This window comes from Periplaneta americana, chromosome 3 (genome assembly GCF_040183065.1).
Source record: "Periplaneta americana isolate PAMFEO1 chromosome 3, P.americana_PAMFEO1_priV1, whole genome shotgun sequence".
Classification (NCBI taxonomy): Eukaryota; Metazoa; Arthropoda; class Insecta; order Blattodea; family Blattidae; genus Periplaneta; species Periplaneta americana.
In genome coordinates, this window is record NC_091119.1 from 125,505,838 (window position 1) to 125,531,659 (window position 25,822).

General features: G+C 36.3%; 1 protein-coding gene across 1 annotated transcript in view; it reads left to right on the forward strand.

The window, feature by feature from the left end:
* Rab3GAP1 (RAB3 GTPase activating protein subunit 1) overlaps positions 1 to 25,822 on the forward strand; it is a 290,503-nt gene that overhangs the window by 249,466 nt on the left and 15,215 nt on the right. The window contains exons 9-12 of the mRNA XM_069821561.1: positions 14,199 to 14,338; positions 15,579 to 15,772; positions 18,385 to 18,522; positions 24,573 to 24,672. Of these exons, the coding sequence (XP_069677662.1) occupies positions 14,199 to 14,338; positions 15,579 to 15,772; positions 18,385 to 18,522; positions 24,573 to 24,672 (572 nt within the window). The remainder of the gene's footprint in view (positions 1 to 14,198; positions 14,339 to 15,578; positions 15,773 to 18,384; positions 18,523 to 24,572; positions 24,673 to 25,822) is intronic.

The following is a 25,822-nucleotide window of genomic DNA, read 5'->3' on the forward strand; positions in this document are numbered from 1 at the left end:
AAAGAAAAGAAAAATGAGGGAAATAAAGGGAAAGAAAGAAAAAAGGAAGGAACGAAACTGGAAAAAGATAGAAAGAAAGGGAAAAGGAAGGAAACGGGGAAGAAAAGAGGAAAGGAGGGAAGGGGAGAAGGAAAAAAAGAATAAGAACATAAAATAATTATAAAAACGAAAGGCAGATAAAAGAAGGAGAGAAACAGAAGAAAAGAAATGAAGACAGGAACGATAAAAGAAAGAAACAAGGAAAAATTGAGAAGAGAGAAATGAGGTGAGGAAAGAAAGGAATATAGTATAAAGGAAAAGAGAAAAAGAGAAAGAAATAGAGGACAAATAAAATAAAACAAGAGAAGAGCAAAGACAGGAAATACGAGAGAAGGAAGAAGGAAACAGTAAGGGTACAAAGAAGAGAAAAAGGAATTAAATAAATTAAAGGGGAAGTTGAACAACGCCAATATGAATAAAAAATAGAAAATGTAGATAGAAATAAAGAAAGTTTGGAAATGATAAATAAAAGAAAGAAGTAAAGCAAGAGAGAGATAAGAAGGAAGACAAACAAGGCGAAAAAAATGGAAGTAGAAGTGAAAAAGAATGCAAGAAAAAGAGGAAGGGGATAGAGAGAAGACGAAAGAAATAAAGGATAGAATAGAGGAGAAAGGAGGCAACAGAAAGAGAAAGAAAGAGGCATAGATAGAGAAGGCGAATAAATAAAGAGTAGGAAAGAAATAAAGAAGGATAAAAGAGAGGAAAATGGAAACAAGAGAAAGAGCAATAACAAAAAGAAGAGGGGTGAAAATAAGAGAGAAAGTAGACAATAAAGTGAGAAAGAAAGAGAAGAAATATGGGCATAAAAGAATGAAAGGATAGTCTGAAGAAAAAAGGAAGAAATTAAATGAATAAGGATTGAGTTTAAGAGGAAAGAAAGTGAAAAGACAACAAGAATGATAAAATTGTGAAGAAGAGAAGAAAAAAGGAAAAAGGAGGAGAAAATGAATAAAAGGAAGTGATGAATTTGAAGAAAGAAGAGAAAAGAAAATACATTTAAAATAAATACAGAACGGAATAGAAATGGAGTTAGGAAACAATCAAGCATGTACGGTACCCTTAAGATCTGGTTGCCAGGCCTTAGTTGAGACTGCGTGTTGTAAATTAGATTATCATAGAACGTGAGAGCTTCTCTTGTCAGGTCTCAATGTCGGCAAGAAAAAGCGCGAGTTGGAAACAACGGACTATTCATGTGTGACAGACAGACATGTCGATGTGCAATGGCGTAAATGAAGCGTCTATTCTGACAAAAACACAAAAGAGAAATTTGCGCGGAAACGAGTTCAGTGGGCTTCCCGCAAAGCCCGAATGTGGCAGACTGCAATCCGGGCAGGAAGACCTCATGAAAAGTGAGGTATTTATTGACTTTCTCTATCTCACGAGATGCGTCGGGATGTATGTTCCATTGTAGCAAATTTCATGTTACAAACCGAATTCAATCAATCGTTCCGTAGCCTATTTTCACGACAATTTAGTTGCCTGAACATGATTTCTCAATTATGAAAATTTAGAGTGTGACCGTAGCTTAGTTAAATGACGGCTGCTTCTCACCAGAGAGTATCGATATTGGGCAGGATATCTCTTCAAGGGAGTTACGCCAACTTCGAAATCAAGTTACAATTTGCGGTGTATTTGTTATGGTATGTGAATAAATGTTCACATTTGACAAGCGGAAGTGTTGTGAGTGCTATCAGGAGTTTGTGTGATTAGCAGTTTCAGTATGAATTCTTTGGAACTCCATCAAATTTGTTACAGAGTGATGACGTTCAAATCTGGCATCATGGCAGTTTCATCTGTCTCCAGCCTGTTACCCATTTTCAATTCAGTGCTCCTCACTTCAAAAAACTATTTAGCGCGTTTTCTTCAAGTTTGGTACGACGAAGCAGCGCATCCATGCCGTTTAAAGACTCCCATTGAATATTCCTTTGAATCCACAGTCACACAAGTCTCTCGGATTGGTGTGGATATTATAACCTTTGCAGAAGTAAAGCAGCTTAAATGGGCAGGACATGTAACGAGATCCGACTACCAATTACCGACTAAAAGTACTATCTCAAAGATTGAAGGCAAGACATTCAAAGGACAACCAAAACTCCTATGGAAATATGGAGTAATTAGACTCTTAGCTTCTGGGGAAAACAAATTGGCGAGCATTGGCAATGAATAGAGAAGCGTGGCAGGAACTTGAAAAGAAGACTGTGGCCCAAAGAGGACTGTTGTCCCCACTGGTGATGCTTATGACAATGATGATGTCAGATTGGTAGGATATGGGTTGAAACATAGGATTACTGAGGTGTGCACGTAGCCTACATATTTCTGCTCAAGTCACTCTTCTGTTCATACACTTCACATTAACAGTGACAGTGATCACTTTAAAATTAAGTCTGACATATTATTTTCATCGGAAATTGTATGTATTTGTGACGTTTCTTAATTTATTCCTTTCGGCTTTCTATGATGCTCTGCATAAAAACTTGTGATCTTTGGCTACATGTTTTGTACACTTTATAAAGTTCACCGTGTTCCATGTTACAACACGATTTCAGTGTTCTCATAGATTTCTCGAGAGTATTTCGATTTACCGACCATTATTATAATATCAGACTACCCTGACGTCCACACCTGTGGAGTAACGGTTAGCGCGTCTGGCCGCGAAACCAGATGGCCCGGGTTCGATTTCCAGTCGAGGCAAGTTACATGGTTGAGGTTTTCTCCGGGGTTTTCCCTCAACCCAATATGAGGAAATGCTGGGAAACTATCGGTGCTGGACCCCGGACTCATTTCACCGGCATTATCACCTTCATCTCATTCAGACGCTAAATAACCTAATATGTTGATAAAGCGTCGTAAAATAATCTACTAAAAAACTACCCAGACTTATTTCTAACAAATACTAAACAAAAACATCCGAGTTCATGTACGTCAAACATTACAACTTAATATTAAAATTTAATAAAAACAATTAGTAATTTCAAAATACCAAACGCTTTTGCAGATAATCAGTTTTTTGTGTCACCTGAAAAAATTACTCAAAGTGAGAGTCCAAGTTTCACAACTGTACAGAACAACCGGTAATATAGCTATTTTATAAATTCTTCCAGTTTTTTGAGAGCAGACTGGATGACAAAAGCTTCTCAGTCGAATAATAGCAGGCATTTCCTATATTTAGTCTGCATTTAATTTCCTCCCGAGTGTCATCTATATTTGTTACTGTTGCTCCAAGATATTGAATTTCCCACCTCTTCAAAGGATAAATTACTTTAGGGACACTATACAGAATAATTATATACCGATACGGAATAGAAGCAGTTATGTTTAAACGTTTATTTGGTAATAGGCTACAGCAACAGAGCAAACAAAGTAAAGAAATGTGTAAGAAAATCCTAAAAGAAAAGATTAGTAGAAGTACGAGTATATACACTTTCAAAAATCCAGCTGAGTGAGCACTATCTACCCAAGGTCGGAGGCTACTCAATTTTTCGATAATCTTTTATTCAGTCTTTAATTTCATAACTTTACTGTTAGCTATTCTCTGATTGAGGTTCTGGCTGATATGTACGTATCTCTATTATCAGGCAATAGGCTATATCTCACTTGACGCTATGTTTCAAAGAAACGACAATTGTTTGTATGCATCTGAAGAATGATTAGTGTGTAACTTTTAGCTATATTAATTGGCGATGTAAGCAATGGAGGCGGAAAGGAACTGGCCATCCTACCCCATTATCTCCTGGCCTAGTTGCCTCTTAAGTAGTGCTGTTTGTTATCACTTGTGAGGGTCAGACCTGTCTTCGGACAGTTGACTAAACAACAACAGTTAGCATGAACAGTTTATTTTTATAATTTCAAGGGAAAATTGTTCCGGGTCCGGGTATCGATCCCGGGACCCTTCGCTCAGCGCACGAATGCTCTCCCGACTGAGCTACACCAGGAACCTACCCTGCCCCGGAACATTTTTTCCTTGAAATTATTCAAATCTGCTGTACAGGGAGCTACTACCTGAAAACCAGATTTGCATAGTTTATTTTTATATTTATTTGCGTGAATTATTATTATTATTATTATTATTATTATTATTGTTATTATTGTCACATTTTTACTAAACATTCAACTCGACTAGCTTGTATGAGAGTATCCGGGTTTTGAATACTGTAATGAAGAGCACGCTTTCAAATGTAGCGTGTTTGCGGCTACTTTTTTTTTTTTTTTCAGCGCTCTGTGTCAAGGCAAGTAGACTGTGGTTTGTCGCTGGCAGGGATTAATAACGCAGATGGGAGACACGCTCTGACTACCCAGACTAGTTCGGCGCAGCTTCCACGAAAATGAAGATTGAAATGGGGGAGGAGCCATACAAAATTTCCGAAAGTGTTTAGAGGACTTTAACGTTAAAGACTATTAGGCGTTATGCATCTCTGTCACACGTACTGGCGTTTCATAACATTGTGATCCTTCTCAAAACTTAGCACCAAACATTTTATTGTGAAAATGTGTGGAGAAAATGGAACGACAGATTTATAGTTCATAGAAATTAAGTTACCGGTACGTCTTTCCTTTTTGATTTCACTATTCCTTCCTCTTACTTTTATTTTCTCCTGTTTTTTTCTTTGTCTGGACTCTTCTGTCTTGTGGTGTTAAGATTTTAAAGTTTGTCGCTCTATCAAGACATATATGGAACAATAAATTATAAAGTAACTAACACTTGAGATTAATATGATTTCTAAATAAATTGAGGAATAAAGGCGAACTAAGCGAATATGAAATGTGTGAAAAACGTGATTTAGTTTTTCCGTGCTAAAACAATAAAATTGCTTTCATTGTTATGATACAACAATTAAGATTTGGAAAATAAACAAGTTTGTTAGCCGCTTGCCTTCTTTATTACACACATTTTCAAGTTTGAGAAAATGGTTTTCAATCTCTAAACAAGAATTTATTGGTTTGGTGGAATGTTATTATGAATGTGGAGGAAATTTCACTGCCGGATTAAGAAGATTTCGGACAAAGATGAATCTGAGAGACATCCTTGTACTCAGGGTGCGAATTAAGATTTCTGATGAGGGGGATATAATCTTAGATAGAGAATACCATACATAAAATTATTATTATTATTATCCTCATTCTATACGGCTCAATGCTCTGTCGCATTGAGTTGCTTGTCTCGCATCTTGATTATAATAATAATTATATCCATGAGCAGGCTTAATCAGATAAGATGTGTAATTCCTAAGTTATGATTGTTGTCAGCTTGCTGGTGATGATAATACATCAATATTATTTTCTTTGCTTACTTTATACTGTACTTTATAAAGTATACTCGTATTAAAACAATTATATTTTGTGATGGGGGATAGAAGTTATCCCTGGCAGGGATGTTAATATGAATTTATGAGAGGGGGATAACTTTCCAACAGGGGAGAAATCCCCCTATCCCCCCTCCGTTAATTCGCACCCTGCACTAATTAAGAAGTCTGAAGAAACTGGTTCAGTTAATGGTGAAATAAAATCGGGAAGACCAAGAATTCAGGTTGCAGAGGTTTTTCATGAAAGCCAAAATCAGCTAGAAAAAAAAACCGTTATTAGTCAGCAGTGTTAATGTGTTAAACTCTTGCAAATGCCATACATAGGCTATACAGCGTTGTTTGGAAAATATTAAGCACATTTATAAATTGTATGTTTACAGACTGAAAAATGGTGTTTGAATGGAAGGAACTTTATGAAAAGAGAGAATTTTCATTACGTGTATTAGCTCGGAAATAAAACCGGGATGGTTGTCTGGCATACTGTGGACTGATGAGGTCTACTTCACTATCAGTGGTGAAGTCTATGCTCACAATTGTCGAATGTGTACAACAGACATTCCACATGCACAGATTAAATCCATTCTTAGCACATTCAACAGGTTCTTAAAGTCCCGTCGCTCTTATTTCCGGCAGCCAATCACGTTGCAGGTCAGCTACATTTAAACATATGCGTCTCTTCATTCGCTGCTGATGACGTTATGCACTTCCTAAGGCTCATAAATACAGTACTTAATATAATCGCTTTACTTCTAAGTACACATAGAACTTAACAACATGGTGTCTTATGTAGAGACGCGGTGACAAACAGACCACACGTCTACAGTTGAAAAGTAAGAATAGATTTGTGAGTGACAGACTGAGTACAAGAATAGGATGTGAAGAGTTAATGAGTGATAAAGTGAGGGTAAACGAGTAAGACAATGAGTGAGCGAATTATTGCAGTAATTAATGCGATTGAGAGGGACAAGCTGAATGTAAACGTGAACAAGAGGATGAGTGAGTAGAAATAGATGTAGGCTATAGGGTTATTTTAAAGTACCTAATATACGTAGTTCAAATTAATATAACTGACAACAAACTGAGCAATCCAGGTGAGCTATAGTCGCGTCGCTGTTATTTCCGGCATGACTCCTCCTCTTTGCTTACGCCTTAGGAAGTGAGGGCTCTATAAAGTCTAGGTAGGTAGTATCGTTCGCCATTTTTGTTCTTTCGTTGCCATTTTGGCTCTTTCGTTGGCGTTCGCAGAAAGCACACGAGGACGTTATTTGCCGCTCAATTATTTGTTCAATTACAGTGTGTTTGATTTATTATCATAGGACCTACGACATGATAATGTTTAACGGTGCGGCAAATAGATTCCTCATCTAGTAGCTCGGCAACGAAAGAACAAAAATGGCGAACGATACTACCTACCTAGACTTTATAGAGCCCTCACTTCCTAAGGCGTAAGCAAAGAGGAGGAGTCATGCCGGAAATAACAGCGACGCGACTATAGTTCACCTGGATTGTTCAGTTTGTTGTCAGTTATATTAATTTGAACTACGTATATTAGGTACTTTAAAATAACCCTATGGCCTACATCTATTTCTACTCACTCATCCTCTTGTTCACGTTTACATTCAGCTTGTCCCTCTCAATCGCATTAATTACTGCAATAATTCGCTCACTCATTGTCTTACTCGTTTACCCTCACTTTATCACTCATTAACTCTTCACATCCTATTCTTGTACTCAGTCTGTCACTCACAAATCTATTCTTACTTTTCAACTGTAGACGTGTGGTCTGTTTGTCACCGCGTCTCTACATAAGACACCATGTTGTTAAGTTCTATGTGTACTTAGAAGTAAAGCGAACTAGTAACATTGTACGCATGTACGTGCATAATAATAATGATAATGATAATAATAATAATAATAATAATAATAATAATAATAATGACTGCTGTTATGAAATTATGTCCAAATGCTAATTGCGAACTTTTAACGGGATTATTATTATTATTATTATTATTATTATTATTATTATTATTATTATTACGAGTATTATTATTTTAATTTCCTATCGTAAAGAAGTATATAAGCCGCTCATACTCTGTATATTATAATGTGTATGAAGATTTTAAAATTAAACCTCCCGAAGATTAATTTTTTCTTTTGGTACAATGAAGGGGGTTCGAAGGCGAGCACTGCAGCCTCTTAAGAGATTGTGCCTCACCACTCCTTTATGTGGCAATAGTTTTATTTTGTTTTGTCTTAAATCCCTATATAAGTTACTTGCGTTATAATTAAATTTATTAGAATATTACTTTCTTAACTAGAATTGTTAAAATTCGTCTGTGATAGCTAAAATAGATAATGAAATGTTTATACTTTAGTTTAGTTTATCAACATTCCGTGCAAATACCATATCTATACAAGATTTTGATTTAGTAGTACTACACCGTGAATTTGACATATGGTTGAAACCATACGTTTCGTCCAAGAATGTCACGATGCCATAGCTTTGATTTTCCTCCTTCTTTAAATAATTTGTTATGTAAGTCTCCAGCGATTTGTAACACGGCAGATGTCTATTCAATTTCTTGTCACACCCGTGCCAGCATAGCCTTATCAAATGAGTCAACCGCGTCGCCTATCCATGACTTTAACTGCTGTAAGTCTTTTGGAAATGGGGGTACGAACACTTTGTCCTTCACGTAACTACAGAAGAAAGAAATCACAAGGCGTTAGGTCGGGTGACCTGGGAGGCTACAATATCAATGGCACATCATCTAATCCAGCACGGCCAATCCAGCGTTCTGGAAGATGCTGGTTGAGGTGATTGCGTAAGAGTTTTGCTAATGTGACAGGGCCCAGTCTTGCTGCAAAATGAAGTCGGATACCTCTTCTTCCAACTGGGGCAAAAACTGCTCGGACAGCATATCGAGGTAGATTTTTTGCGTCACGTTAAGTTCTCTATTTGCACGATACGTTGATTTTCTGAAACTTTATTCGTATGTCGCACGAATGTTTTCTACCACTTCGTTGTTGACGAATGGCCTTCCTGTGCGTTTCCTCTTACATAAGCAGCCCTTCTCTTCAAACTGTTTCACCACCTTATGATGATGTGACGATGAGATGCTTCTTTAGGAAACCTGGTTCGGAAATGTCTCTGAACAACGATTATCGATGGCGGTTTTTTTTTTGCGTATTTTAGGACACAATAAGCTTTTTTTATCGTTAAATGGTATATTTTGATTAACAGCATCTCTAGAGAGCAACGGCGAGCTTTCAATAGTTTCATTCTTGCCAACTGGAACTTGAAGAATTAACCTTTGATGTTATATTTGCATTTGTGAAATAAATTCAATACAACAATCACAGGAGTATCTATCATCTAGAATTACCATGCACAATAAAATTGATCACTTGCGTCACATGAAATGTAACCGCGTAACTTACCTATTCTGTTAACATTCTTTACATTGTGTGTATGTATACATTGTATGTAGAACTTCGTGTAAGCTGTGATTTCATTTCTAATTTTTTTTCTCTTCGACCACTGTTGTGTTTCCCCATGACAGACAACAATAGCTTGAATTATTTCATGCAATAAATTTTCCTTTAACACAATGTGAATATATAGCCTACCTAGGTGTTCTTCACGTCTTTTCTTCTTGATAGGCGTGCATATTGTGCTTTTAGTTTTTATAACTTAACTATACAGGCCTATAGTCTGACGTGCTTGTTAACCGCTAAATATTTTATGATGGTAAAAGAGCGGTTAATAAAGAACAATAATAAGGATTGTAGTATACTAGGTAGCACAGTTGTGGAACATTTAAATGACCTTCAAGAAATCTAAGATTAAATTATATATATTGTGCCATTAGTTAAAAACTGTGTTTGCCATTATACTCTTTCGCTTAAATGAATATTCGCCTGCAATTTAAATATGAAGTAGTATTTAGGTCATAACCAAATTCGGGTTTTGCTGACGTATTGCCACATGCTCAAATCTTCGTGAAAGGGAATCAAGTTAACGCACTTGATGGAACTAATAGTCTGTATGCAAGATGTTGCGCACGCAGCTCAAATTACTATTCTTTGCATAAAGACTAACTATACACCATTTAACTCGTAAAGCAACAGTGTTGTGAAAATCCCAGCCTCATATCTACTGTATGTCAGAATGCCAGTGGCGAGGCGTCTAGAGTGTTTGTAAATGTAAACGTTCTTAAGCCAAATTGATCGCTCAAGATGTGAATTATTTTTACTATTATTATTATTATTATTATTATTATTATTATTATTATTATTATTATTATTATAGGGTAAATGCAAATTGTCTAAATGTTACGACGTATACAGTTTTATTTATATTTGAGGTCAATTCTGTGGCCCGTCTTGCCGAAAACTTCAATCACGTATCGTAGAATTACACTTATTTCAAAGTCTATGCCAGTCTCCTTTCAATGCCCATTATGGAAAGCACAGAGAGTCTGTTCTGTTACTGTGTTCTTCAGATATAAGTTTTGATTCTCTTCAATGCGGAGAATGATCTTTCTACTGAAGCATTAGAACTAGGTCCACGTTACACACGTAATGAATTTGATGGAGAATTGTTGGATTGTCACGGGGGAAACGAAGTAACCGTGGTTTTCACCCCTCTGTTGAGCACAGACTACAAGTTATAAATTCAGGGTGGAGCGAAATTTGAACCCTGACCCTCTGGTTTATCAACCCAGAATTCTAGAACTGAGCCACCGTGGCGTGTCGTGACACGAGTCCAGAAGCGACATCAGCAGTGCATTGCAAGTGAAGATCTCCTGAAGAATGCGTTTTTTTTTTTAAAAACTTCATTGTGTAAACAATTGAAATGTAAATAAGCTATTGGGTTGTTTAAGAACGTACATATTTTATTCACCTCATAAACTTTATCATAGGCCTACTCTAAAAATAGTTCACTGAAAATTATTCCCCGTCCTGTATACCATATGGATATGAGTCAAGTTCCTTAACTTCCAAACATAGAAGTTTACTCCAAGCTATCGAGATAAGATCTTCTTCTTCTTCTTCTTCTCCTTCCCTTTTGCAGTTTTGTGTGACTTGCCCGTTCTGCGACTACATAAATTGGTCTTTCCATCTGCGGTAGAGCCCTCCTAAGTCACTCCTTCCTTGTTGTTGGTATTATACAGTAGTTATTTTAAAGGTAGCGGTTCTCTGGCTTTCTTAGAACATGCTACTTCCATTTCAGTTGATAATTTTCAATGTCATGAGTAATTTCTTCAACTCTCTATTGATTTAATTCTATCTCTTAACGTTACACCACATAGGGACTGCAGGAATCTCATTTTCGAAATGTTTATCCTTGATTTATCCTTTTGGCGAAGGATACAACATTCACTAATGTAAAGGAGAGCTTTCTTTACCATAATTCTGCAGTACCTGGGAAAAGTGACATAAGTCAGTTTCCACAAGCCTTTTTTGACAGTTTATTGACAACTTACACTGGTTTATGTTGATTTGATTTTTTTCTGTATGAATTATTGTAATGGGAGAAATACTTATGTCTCTTTTTCCAAGCGAGCAGATGTTCCGTAAGTTGTCAATAAATGATCAAAAAAGGTTTGTGGAAACTGACTTATGTCACTTTTCCCAAGAACTGCAGAATTTATTTTCAAAATTCCATTTAATTTGTTATATTTTAATAAATATTTCCCTGTTTATTTTTAATAAGTGAACTGTGAAATATGACTGCCCAAATATACAAAGTTCAATTATTTTATTGTTTATTACTATTTTGACTCTAGAAAGTTTCTTTCAGGTTACAGCCATTAATTTAGTTTTATCTTAAATTATCAAGTTATATTGTGTAATAACAGATTGAAGATTATAAACAGATCTCTATAGATCATCTTCACTTTGTGCTGTAAATATCTGATCATCTGTAAATATTATAGTTTGTAAAATTGTATTATCATCAACTTTTATGCCTGAAGGATTTATTTTTTTCCGCTCTTTAATTATTTTGTCTAAATAGGTAATAAATAGGATTGGAGAGAAACCGCAGCCTTGTCTAAGTCCTAACATCCATGGTTTTATCATTATCTTATTTAATTTTGATTAATGTAATAGCATGTAAACTTCTTATTGCATGTAATAAGTTACTGAAACTGTTTACTGTTTCGTACAGTTTTCCATAATGTAGGCCTATGTCTTTGAACTCGATCTTATGCTTTTTCAAAATCCAGAACAACACATAAATTTCTTCCGTTTTTCCATTATTTGTTTAACTATAAATATTGTGTCTACATATGAAAGACCATTGAAATAAAATTCTCAAGGAAAAACTAAGAGAGATGGGATTATGAATCAAACCTTAAGAACAGGATTAGGAATTATTTGGCTTATAGATATAAATTGTAGCTCAACTACGATGGTGTGCTCATGTAGCCAAAATGAATGATGAAGGATATTCTAAAATAGCTGGGAAAGCAGAATACAACGAAAGAGACCTAAAGGAATACCCGAACAGACTTGGGAGGAAGTAATTCTAATTAGGTATCTTGAAGGAGAGAGGAATTGGATGGAATGGAGTGAAGGCAATTACTGCTTCTTTCTTGGATGCACTCTTTTAACACATATCAGTCATGGGAAAAAGTGCCTCATTGAGTTCCATCCTCTCAGTCCGTGTTTTAACCCCTTCCACCCGTTACCACGTCTTGTCTACCTTTACTAGAGAAGCACCAGTATGTCTTTCATGACATTTCAGTGGGCATCAGTGATGGAGTCTTGTCTCGTGATAAAGCAAAGAAATATGTTTAAAAACTCGAATGGGAGCTAAAGTACTTTTGTGTCGCTCATAATGATAAGGCATTTTGTTTGTTCTGCTCGAAAGAGCAGTATTGTGCCCTGTGTAATATGTGACGGCATTTTAACACTGTTCACACAAAGAATTACAGTAAACAAAGTTTTTCAGGTGTATTTCAATTGTTATTTCATTTCATTTTTCACATTGTGGTTGCCATATAGATAGTTGGTTGTCTAATTATATATGTGTAATTTTTTTTTTACAAATTGTTTGTTATTTTAAGTATATTTAAAAGTATACTTTTTATATTCCTTCTGTATACGCCCAAAACCGTCTTAGAAAGTTATAAGCGTTAAAGGAAACTAAACATGAGCCCGCTTCAGTTTGTTTAGGAACAAACGTAATTCAAGTCAGTTATCTTATCTCGAAGCACATAACCGAAAATTTGAAATGTTTCTCAAAAGGAGAATTTATTAGAGAATGTTTGATGATTGTCTCTGAGCATCTTTGTCTGGAAAAAACTTAAGTATTTAAATCAATAAGTCTATCTCGGCGAACTATGACAGACAGAATTACGGAAATGGCTAAAGACGTCGAAGATCAGCTAAAATTAAAATTGGGAAAGTTTATATGGTACTCTTTAGCTATCGACGAAAGCATTGATACAAAAGACACTGCGCAATTAGGCATTTTTCTACGGAGTGTGGATTCTGAACTCAACATATTTGAAGATTTTCTTGATTTTGTATCCTTGAGAGGCATTACAAGGGGAAATGATATTTTCGAAGCTGTCTTTGCAGTTGTGGTAAAGTATGAATTGTCCTGGGAAAAGTTGATTTGTATAGCCACAGAGATGCCCCAGCAATGAAAGGGAAACATAATGTCTTCGTAGCTACATTACGATGATTTCTAAAATCCATTACTGAATCATCAGATGACTTAGTTGCAATTCACTTCATAATACATTAAGAGACATTATGTGCTGAAGCAGAATGTCTGAATAATGTTCTGCAGATAGTCGTAAAAACCGTAACAATGAGTTATTTTTATGTTTTGTAATAAAAGAGTAGGCCTATTATTTTTATGTTATGTAATAAAATAGTGTTATTTTTATGTTCTGTAATAAAAGAGTATTATTTTGTTTATATTTAATTAAGTATAATATATTTATGTGTAGTTTTGCAGTACCTTAATCATTTAAGTAGTAATAGATCGAAATAGTCATAATCCTATCGCGTTCCGCCACTGGTGCCGTCTTGTGTACAAACAGAATTTCAAAGAAGGAAGTACAAGCGTATCGCTGCTGTTGGAAAGTGGTGTGAGTTAATAAAACAAAAAGCGAGTTCCTCTCCTATTCCTCATGCCTGATTTATATGATCACTGATGAACGTTAGTGAGAAAGTAATATCTACTTCACTGTGTTAATACGAGTATTATACATTTTGGTGGTATGTTACCTGACTACTTTCGATGTGGTTTCCGTCATTCTCGGAATCCTAAACTAGGACATTCCACCAAAATTTATAATATTAACACAATGAAGTAGTTATTACTGTTCATTAACGTTCATCAGTAACAATTATTGCTCAAGCTCATACGAAAGATCGTTGCAAACCCTCTTCACCATTTATTAGATGATGATCAGATAGTGAAAGGTCCCTGTTCTGATGGAGATTTGTTACTCTTTTCTCGCTCAGTTTAACTTTGATGCTGAATAATCTACAGTTGAAAACGTCATTAACTCATTACATAAAATATTACTATTACTACTAGTAGTAATGCTGCTGCTGCTCTTTCTTCATCCAGTGTCCAAACTCTGCGTTGAGGCCAATCTGATCATTAGAGACATGCTCTTACTACATAACGTTCGTTAGCTTCGTATTGGTATCCTTTAATTTTGCATTTGCAAGAGAGTCTTTAACTTCATTATTGCATAAGAGAGGTTAATTACTATTTACAATGCTAATAATTATGTCCATGCGGTACACATTTAGGACGTAATAGTCATCGGAATGAACGAATTTGATTCTCATTACTGAGGAGAGTGTTACTTCTCGTGTGTTCAGGGTAGCTCCAGGGTTTCCGGACCAGAGGACCTGCCTGTTGCATCAGAAGCTGCAGATGCTCAACTGTTGTATAGAGAGAAAGAAAGCGAGAGAGCAAGCGGCCAGCATGGGCTCCATCGATGCCGAGGAATTGGAATCGGGTAAATACATTTTATTTAACGAAGCGAAGAACAAAACGTGTGATGCTTAAAAACATTCGATGTACGTTTTACACGGAATATCATATTTAGAACCCCAAGGTTTAGGTATGGAAATTTCATCATAAACATACAATTTTACGAGCTGTTTCATGCTTGACAATGGGAATTTTTCCGAGACTTGGCTGCCCGCTATCAGTAAATATATGGTATGCATTGAGGAAAGCACAAGATTATTTAATTGCGTGGTAGGCTGTATATCATTCCCATGTTGTAAATGAGACTTAAAGAAAATAGATTGCAAAGTACAAACGGATATGTCATCGGTAACAATGAATGATTAATTGTAGCATTCGCATAAAATGTATAATGAGGAAATACTTACTTACTTACAAATGGCTTTTAAGGAACCCGCAAGTTCATTGCCGTCCTCACATAAGCCTGCCATCGATCCCTATCCTGTGCAAGATTAATCCAGTCTATCAACATACCCCATCTCCCTCAAATCCATATTAATATTATCCTCCCATCTACGTCTCGGCCTCCCCAAAGGTCTTCTTCCCTCCGGCCTCCCAACTAACACTCTATATGCATTTCTGGATTCGCCCATACTTGCTACATGCCCTGTCCATCTCAAACGTCTGGATTTAATGTTCCTAATTATGCCAGGTGAAGAATACAATGCGTGCAGTTCTGCGTTGTGTAACTTCCTCCATTCTCCTGTAACTTCATCCCTCTTAGCCCCAAATATTTTCCTAAGCACCTTATTCTCAAACACCCTTAATCTCTGTTCCTCTCTCAAAGTGAGAGTCCAAGTTTCACAACCATACAGAACAACCGGTAATATAAGTGTTTTATAAATTCTAACTTTCAGATTTTTTGACAGCAGACTAGATGACAAAAGTTTCTCAACCGAATAATAACAGGCATTTCCCATATTTATTCTGCGTTTAATTCCCTCCCGAGTGTCATTTATATTTGTTACTGTTGCTCCAAGATATTTGAATTTTTCCACCTCTTCGAAGGATAAATCTCCAATTTTTACATTTCCATTTCGTACAATATTCTGGTCACGAGACATAATCATATACTTTGTCTTTTCGGGATTTATTTCCAAACCATGCCATCTTAATGACATTGCTTTCCGTTTCGACTTGGGATGTTATTAATATGAAAATGATAATTTCCTTAAAGTCGATAACTTCTGCAGTGAACCACGTAATTTAGAACTCTTGATGTACAGATTCTGAGGACGAAGAATTCTTCGACTGCTCTGCTGAGGCACCGGAGGGGGATTCGAAGGATGAAATGCACCGCAGGGGTAGCAGACACCGGCACAAGCATTCTCTGTGGAACCAGCCTGTTGGGAGGCTCTCCAAGCACGGCAATCTGCGACTCCTGAAGACGGGGGAGCACTTGTACATTCCAGTCACTCAGGTACGCTACAGCATCATGAAAAATCTGAAGATCACCGATTAGACCAATCATTGCTGATACGAATAGTTAGTTGAAAATACATCATGCCTAGACTCGCGTTACGGAAGGAATTTTCTCGTGAAATTTCGACCAGTGTATGGGACCTGTGTGGTGCCCACCCAGCATCGTAATGAATTTGGGGGAGCTGCGATAGGTATAGCGAACACTCGGTTCTGTAAACCAACTATAATGGCTGAATCATCGCACTAACCACACGATATAACCACACGATACTAATCGTTCACATCTGCTGAGGCATGTGGACGTGAGGCCAGCAGTCGGCGGATAGGCCTTGGCCCTCTATGGGCTGTCGCATCCAGGTTTTAGTATTAGTGGGTGGTTTTTATAATTATATTTGTTACATTTATGTATAGAACGCCTCCCGATGTATAGTAGTTAGCTTCTCTGACTATGAACTGCAAGGTCCCGGATTCGATTCTTGGTCAGGGGTCCACTTTTCGTGATCGGAAAAATGAGGTAAAATTCCAGCTTAAGAAAAGCTGAGTAATAACCAGAGGTAGGAAGTTGGTACCGAAACTATTAAGTTGTATGAGGTTGGATCATATCTCTACCAAATGAAAAGTAATAGCGCAGCTCTCAATGTCAGTGAACCAGAACGACAAACATGTACAACCGGGTGGTAACTAAACTTGTGCTCCAATCGTTCACGGCCTTAGAAGAAGAAAACAATAAACGAATAATATAAAAAAACAAGAAATTTTTAATTATAAACTTCGTAACTTCCAGTCTAAAATTATTTACCCATACGTGTAAAAATAACATACAAAGTAATACAATTATGATTCTAGCTTCATTATAACTAGAGAGCGGAGTTTTAGGCCTTAAAGGGGCATTTTAGGCGTCTAAAATAGGCTCTGAAACACCATTATTTGGTTTTTTTTGTTAAAGAATGTCACTAATATAAGATTCAACATTTATTTAATGCAAAATTCTAAGATTAAAAGAAACCAACACATTTCACATTTTACAAGGGTACACATGCATACACAAAATGAAGATATTCTGTCTTTAAGTTAGTGCTTTCATTCACCAATCACATTTCCATAGTTTGCTTCACAGTAGATGATCAGCACCTATTGTGGCTATTGTGTCGCTCACTGCTAACTTGCAAACGGTGAAAAAAGAAAGGGGTTGTTATCTGTCTTGGAATGTAAGAGAATGCTTATTCGGGTACAACTCAGCGAGTTTGTGTTAAATTGCTGACAGACAGAGGAAGATATAATAATAATAATAATAATAATAATAATAATAATAATAATAATAATAATAATAATATCTCGCAGGAGTTCTTTTACATGTCAGTAAATCTATCTACTGACATGAGCCTGTAGAATTTAAACACACTTAAATGCCATTGACCTGGGCCGGGATCGAACCCGCAACCTCGAGCACAGAAGGCCAGCGCTATACCGACTACGCTACTCAGGCTGACTGAAAGTTGGAATTTTAGAATTGAAGGATTGTAAGAATGAGAAGAGGTAGCCCGGAGGTACTTCTCTATTGTGTTGTTCACTGCTAGGAAGGAGTTGTTGTTAGCCGTCTTGGAATGTAAACGGTACAAGATGTTAAGAAAAACAGTAAACAGTTACGGAAAATTATGCAAAAATTAAAGCAGAAAACTTGAAAATAGGCACTAACGTCGAAATAGGCATTTTTAGGACTATAAAATCCCTTTATTTATACCTATATTTCCATGAAAAATATAAATATTAAATCTCAAACTTGTATATATCAAGGAAAAAAAATAGGTTTTTGCCTAAATTCCGCTCTCTAGTCATAGATATATACAGTTATCCATTTCGAAGCCACGGCGAAAATAGCCAGAAACCTCACACAGCAGTTAACCAACTTTAAATATACCGCCACAACTTGACAAAACTTTCCAAAGGCTCATGTAATCTGTTCACTTGCGGTTTGTTCCGATTGTAGGTTTCGTTTCGATGTAGTTAATAATTTCTCTGAAGCGCTTACTCATCTCATATTTATCTTAGTGCTTTACAATAAAAAAATCACCTCATTCTCTCTTAATTGTAGGTTTCAAACACGCGTCTTGTGTTATGAGGTTGTTACCGTAACTTTTTTTAAATAGGGAAACTGTATCATTAACAGGTGATCACGTTACATGGTTTCCAGCCTAGAAAACAATTTATACGTTACTTGTGACGCAGAAAATATGCATTAAAGCATTATTAAGTTTTGAAATCCCTCATCCGGGGAGGCCCTCCATGTCCTTGTGTGGTCAAAAAAGTATGTATGTGATCCATAGCTTAATACCTCTCCCGACAGGTCGCGGCCCTGTAAGGCCCGGATGGCGTGGGTCGTGTAAATGCACCTAGAAGGGAGAGGTTAAACTGAGAGAAAGAAAGAAAGAAAGAAAGAAAGAAAGAAAGAAAGAAAGAAAGAAAGTTTTGAAAAGATGTTGCTCAAAACTGCATAGTTTCGAAGTTATACTGTTAATCAGTGCAAAAATAAATAGGAAAACTACGTTGGTTGCTTCTGTGGATACTATGTCCTCAACTTAGTGCGTTTCTCATGAAAGTTTATGTGGACAGGAACCAAGTCCAAAGACTGAGGATCAAGTTGAAGAAGACGCAGAAGTCCTGCTGCAACTCGGAACTGACGCACTAGGAGCTGAGATGCGCGCACGCATGATGAGTGCGTCTCTGCTCTCTGATATGGAGTCATTCAAGGTACACGAAACTAATTAATAATCATGCATGTTAGACATTTTTAGGTATTTATTAATGCTACTTTAAATAACGAATGTAACTTTTATTATATACAGGGGCAGGTACTTATGGAGATTAATTTTATTATTTGTGTTTTTAATATTGTTGTTCGCGGAGATTGTTGGAGATTGATTTGTACTCTTGGCGGAGATTAGTGGAAATTTTGGAAAATACAATTATTTTGGAATTGGAGTATGAACTCAGTATGAATATTACTTTCTAAATAATTAACATTAAAGGTTCGTTAGATTCCAGTGAAGGTGCGGTATGACCAATAGACAATATTTTTGTTGGATTGAGACTGTATTTAACACACATTCATTAAAAAAAAAAAAAAAAGAAAAGAAAAAATTTGCAGCCCTCAAATTAACACTTTCAAATTATTATTAGTGAAATGTTGAATTCTCCATCTTTTGAGTTCACTATGTAATCAGAACACCTGGAATACCATGTAATGTAGGCTACTTGGATATATAACAAATTCAAGTGAAAAAAAAAAAAAATCCGAAAAAAACTCAGAATATGAAATTCGCTATAAAACGATGCAATAGTAATAATTCGCGAATGTGTTCATATTTCGCTATTAGAACTCTATTTCGCGATTTGTCGTGATTGTTTTATCCGTATATTATTAATCAGAGTCACTTAATTCGTAAAGATTAGTAAAAATATAGTATATATCTATTATGTCGTGATATTCGCTATCTCCATAAATACCCGGCCCTGCTTATATTCCTTAAAGTATAGTTTTGACCATTTATAGTATTTTATTAGAAAAGTGCTGTATATTTCTATCGAAATAAATACAAATCGAAATCAAATATAAATATTTAACTTTACTATTTTTACATTTAAACCTTAATTCCATGTTCAGCCACATCTCCAAATTTTTGGAATGATTATGTTATAAATAAATTATTGTATAGGGCGTCTGACTTTAACCGTTCATTTTTGCTTAAGCAGCCCAAATAACACTTGAGACATGTGGGAGGTATGTAACGATTTCGTAAGCGGAATCAGGAGTGGGATAACGTTCACTGCCGTCATCAAGTGAATATTACGAATTTTAGTCTTGGTATGGTAATCTAATGTTAAACACGTGCTGTCAATCTTTTTCCTTTCCAACGTTTATTGCAGTCTTAGATAATGTTTATCGAGTCATTTGCTCTTCTTATAGTTCCTAAAATATCCTTTTCTTAATACGCAAGTTATATCCAATCCTTCACATTAATAATAAATTGTTTTTTTTTTTTTTCATTCGGAATGAGCAACATATCTTTAAAGAAAGGACAGCGCAGAATTTTAACAGAATTTATTAATTTATTTCAATATATTTCTGAAAATGTTACGCCTAGCGACACTACCATGAGAACGTCAAAATGTGGGTAGATCAAGAAAAAAGTTAGAATCAAACTGTGACCGACCATATGGTCTAAGACAGGCCTGCACAAGGTTTCCGCTCTCCGACCGGCTTACAGATCATGAGCGGAATGCAGGTAAGTATTAGCTGCGCTCAGTATAGGGTGGACTGGAAGAAGGGGTGATCTCGTACAAAATATACACAAAAGGAAAGTACTATTACGAGTGTTTATGAAATCAATTCCCGTTCAGTGTTTGCAAAACTATCTTGGACTTATTAATTAATACAGAAATATTTATTTTACAGAAATAATAGAAATTTTATACCTACTTAAATGTACAATATCATTTTGTTATATTTTTATTTATCAGTACGTGAAAACGAGGTTTTATGCTGTTGGTAGCTGAAAGGAACAGTAGCCTACTGATCGTAATGATCGTTACAGATGTTCGATGTCTGCCTTTATTAAAGTTGATTATAGAAAACAGTTGCTCACAAATATAAATGTTGAGTCAAACATAGCAATCATTTGCACAGCCAACCTGTGTAGTCGTGGATATTATTGCTAAAACTCAACCAGGCTAGTAGTATTATTCAAACGATCTTTAGCCCTTACGCCACATTGAAGATCAATAAGTCCGAGCTGTAAATCGTTAAATGTTATGTTTTATTTAACGACGCTCGCAACTGCCGAGGTTATATGAGCACACTTAAATGCAATCGACCTGGCCCGGAATCGAACCCGCAACCTCGGGCATAGAAGGCCAGCGCTATACCAACTGCGCCAACCAGGCCCACCTGTAACTTATATGACATTGTTTCAACTGGTGTTGAAGAATTTATTATAACTTTAAACTTCTTTCCAATTGAGACAAGATTTTTAGTAGGTTATTTTACGACGCTTTATGTTATTTAGCGTCTGAATGAGAAGAAGGTGATAATGCCGGTGAAATGAGTCCGGAGTCCAACACCGAAAGTTACTCAGCGTTTGCTCATACTGAGTTGAGGGAAAACCCCGGAAAAACCTCAACCGGGTAACTTGACCCGGGAATCGAACCCGGGCCACCTTGTTTCGCGGCTAGACGCGCTAACCGTTACTCCACAGGTGTGGACCTTAAGACAAGATCTTGGAACCTAGAATTAAATTTATTTTGAATTTCAATTAATATTTGCACATAATCGTTTAACATGGCTTCATCACAAGCAGTTTCAATCGTTCGAAAGTAAGCCATATTACCTTCCCGAAACTGACTTACGAAAAGTGTAAGTTTACGACTGAAATCCCGTAATTTATTCAACATATCAACACTGATCGGGCCTTTTCCCTGAAGAGAGATATTAAAATTGTTGAAGATTAATATCTTTAGTATCTTTATGTCTGGACTCGTAATGACGCATTATGTTATGTTTCTTTCTACCTTTCGAAATGTTGTGGCAGATAAAACACTGAGTATTTACTCCAGCAGCTATGAAAAAATAAGCATTTTCCCATGCAACATTGAAAGAATTTGCCTGATCACTACTTTTCCGTCTTTTAGATTCCTCCATACTGTACTGTAGCAGTAGGCAAGCAATGTAAAACAGTTACTGAGAATACGCACTGCACTCCACTAGATAGCTGAGTGGTCGCTTCCCTCTCCTCTATCTATAGCAGGTCTATGTCATTCTGACGTATCTTCCTCTCCGATTCGGCGAGCGGTAAACACAGCTCTCCCGCGCGCGCTCGTTGAGCGCTGTTTGTGCAGGTATGGTCTAAGACATTCAATAACAACCCGCATGGAGTTGAACGATGTCGACGTAGTTTGCTTGCTGGGATATATAGGCCTAATATTCAATTCTTGTCTCGCTGTCTTTCACTTTTGCTGTTACGAGCTTCAGAGATTCGAACCGTGAATGATTATCGACTGTTGAATTCGACTTTTATAACTACTGTTCTGGTTCATATGATGTTGTGATGGATTGCTTATTTCTATTTTAAAGTAGTATTAATTAGAATATTATAGAATCGCCTGGAATCGAAGTTCGAAATGTAGAAGTACGAAAAGAAGGACCAATTATCGAGCCCTCTCAGGCAGTCGAAACATTCATACGAACACATCACTCTAGCGAAGAGCCATGAGCTATCCACGAGAGATCCGCGTGTTATAAATGAGACATATTGTATGAATTAATGTACCCATCAATCCACCGAACCTACGATAACGTCATATGTCTATATATTATTATTTTAGCTGTTTTCAGTCGTTACTTAAACTAAAATACCAGTGCCACGAGTTAGAGAATTTCAAGGAAGAAAAGTATTGTGTGTCCACCCCCTAGTCGTGTTGTGCCTGATTCCTGAAACAATTTATGAACTGCTTGAGTCAGAGTCTTTGTACACTTACTATTTGTTGGCAGAATTGACATAACGACACCTAAGAATGAAAACCTCGTAAGTCGACTTTTTTTCGAAAATGCGATTTTCACTCAAATTTATAGGAAAGCCCGTGCTCTTATGGTCTACAATTACAAAATTTTCATTTTTTTTCATGAAAAAAGAGAAAAATTGAAAACCACATATCTCTTTATGGTTTAATTTTAAAATGAAAGCGCGTATCTCTAGTCATTATAGAAAATCCGACTTACGAGCCATCTATTTGAATGTGAAAACCTTGTATGTCGAAATCATATAGAATTTCGACTTACGAGCCATCTCTTTAAATGTGAAAACCTTGTATGTCGATTTTTTGCTCTCCTGTAAAATTTAGAAAATTAGACATACGAGGTTTTCATTCTTAGGTGTCGAAATATCTTTTATCAACTGTAGTAAGTAAATATGTATACAGTTTAAGCCACTAGAAACATTAGACCATTCACAATCTTACTAAGGACTTCAGGAAATTAACTCAGATCGGTGTTGACAAATTAATTTCTCCATATCTACCTTCCCAATTTCCAAGCGTATTAATATCCACGTTTCACTAATGGCGAAGTGAGTAGCCATTATTCCTATTACATACATTGTATGTGGCAATTATTGAAGTATTGTTATCAGAAATGTGTCAAATAAATTATGCATTAAAACTTACAGCATATACATACATACATACATACGTCCACACCTGTGGAGTAACGGTTAGCGCGCCTAGCCGCGAAACCAGGTAGCCCGGGTTTGATTCCCGGTCGGGGCAAGTTACCTGGTTGAGGTTTTTTCCGGGGTTTTCCCTCAGCCCAACATGAGCAAATGCTGGGTAACTTTCGGTGCTGTGCTGGACCCCGGACTCATTTCACCAGCATTATCATCTTCATCTAATTCAGACGCTAAATAACCTAAGCTATTGATAAAGTATCCTAAAATAACCGACTAAAATAAATAAAATAAAATACGTACATACATACATACATACGTAACATACATAAGTGTTCTGCCCATGGGCAGGTCTTTCACTGCAAACCCAGCATTCTCCAATCTTTCCTATTTTCTGCCTTCCTCTAGTTTCCACATATGATCCACATATATTAATGTCATCTATCATCTGATATCTTCTTTCATGAACTCTTCTCCCGTCCACCAGTCCTTCCAGTGCATCCTTCAGTAGGCAGTTTCTTCTCAGCCAGTGACCTAACCAATTCCTTTTTCTCTTCCTGATCAGTTTCAGTATCATTTTTTCTTCACCCACTCTTTCCAATACAGCTTCATTTCTTATTTTGTCTGTCCATTTCACATGCTCCATTCTTCTCCATATCCACATTTCAAATGTTTCTATTCGTTTCTCTTCACTTCGTCGTAATGTCTATGTTTCTGTCCCATACAATGCTATCCACACAAAGCACTTCACTAGTCTCTTTCTTAGTTCTGTTTCCAGAGGTCCACAGAAGATGCTCCTTTTTTATTAAAAGCTTCATTTGCCATTGATATCCTCCTTTTGACTTCCTGGCTGCAGCTCATGTTACTGCTTATAGTACACTCCAAGAATCTGAAACTATCCACTTGTTCTACTGCCTCATTTAGAATTCGCTAGTTTATCTTCTTTACTTTTCTTCATATGACCATGGCCTTCGTCTTATTTGCATTTATCTTCATCCCATACTGCTCACAGCTATCATTTAGCTTGAGTAGCATATCCCTTAGTATCGTCTCTTCTGTCAACAACGCCATATCATCAGCAAATCTTATGCACTTCATTCTTCTTCCTCTTACTTTTACTCTCCCGTGTTCTGAAAACAGTTCTTCACTAAATCCTCCAAGTAGATGTTGAACAGAGTAGGTGATAAAGGGCATCCTTGACATACTCCTCTCCCTATTTCACTTCCTTCAGACATTTCTTCTCCTATCCTGACTTCGATTCGTTGTTTCGTATATAGGTTACATGTGACAATATTTTGGAATCAACTCATGTTAAATGTCTTCTTTATTAACAATAAATACATTCTAATGATTACGAGCAAACCTGCAGATGGACAGAGGTGAAGATGATCAAGAGATGTAGAGATGGATACATTCACATTCTTGATGTGTGTGTGTGTGTCTATATATATATATATTCTTTTGGCGTATTTTCGCAGTTCAGATATATAGTTTTTTCAGTATGTGGAAGTATTCTACCGTTTTTTGCACATATTTTTGGACGTATTCGTAATGTGTGTATCACTGTATCGTATTTACATGCAGGCTGCAAATCCAGGAGCTGTTCTGGAAGACTTCATTCGGTGGTACTCCCCACGGGACTGGATAGAAGAGGATGAAGTGGATGAGTACGGTCAGAAGAGAGGTAATGTAATACTTCTTGATTTGAATACGTCTTTGTTAGAGGTACAATTGGTAAGAAAATGAAACATTTTTGCGTAACAGGAAGTTGAAGTCTCTCTGCACATGCGAAGTGTACGCACATACGGCCATCTATTGAGTATAGGGTAATCTATCTGCAAGTGAATAAGTACCACTCTCAACGTATTTCATTTCGTGCCTCACACTTTATTGAATATTTTATTATTAGAGACCATTTACAACACATAAAATTTCTTATTGCTGGTTTTAAGTATAGTATATAACACTAGATTACTCATATTTAAACAAATTTCAGTTTTAAAAATTGAAATTATTCTTATAATACTCAAGTTCTTAATTTTTGTCTTCCTCATTATTTTTACCTGCATTTTTCGATATTTTGTTAAATTAATAATTTTACCTTATTTCTGAATGAGAGAATTGAAGACAAATGTTCACTGGCCAACTGTTCCTCTCTTGACAAAGTTCCCTACTTGGACAGACATCTCTTTGAACAAATGTCTCGTTGAGATTGTAGTTACCTTGCAGAAAAATATCTCGTAAGACAGTAGGAGCCTCTCTTGGACAAATTAGCAAACGAGACAGAAAATATTATAGCTGGCACGTAATCTACTAGACTACAATGTATTCATGAGTAGACAGAGAACAAGCTCTCCGAATGAAAAGAAAAGTAACATATTTTACTGGGAATCTCTCACAATACTGTGATCAAGCCATTTTGAGTTTATGTTAATTCTGAACAGGAAAACTTTTACATTGTATATGTTACCAGTACCGTCAAAACCAGTTTCAACTAGTAAAAACTAGTTTAAACAAACAAAAGCATGAACAAAAAACGTACGAGTATATGCAAGACCTACGAAAAGTCTAAACAAACCAAAACTATTGGTAGCACAGTGCTACCAATAGTTTTGCTAGCACTGTTATCATTAGTCAGTTTTTGTGAGAGTAACAAAATTTTTGTTGATAGTACCTTCGACTACTGCTGTAATTTTTTTATCAGTTATTTATAATTCATGTTTCAAACAATGGTCAGTACATCCCCTTAATATAACAAACAGCAGCTACGTACGAAAAAGTATTAACTCAAATCGTAATGCTTGTGATGATATGAATATTAAGTTTCAACCGTC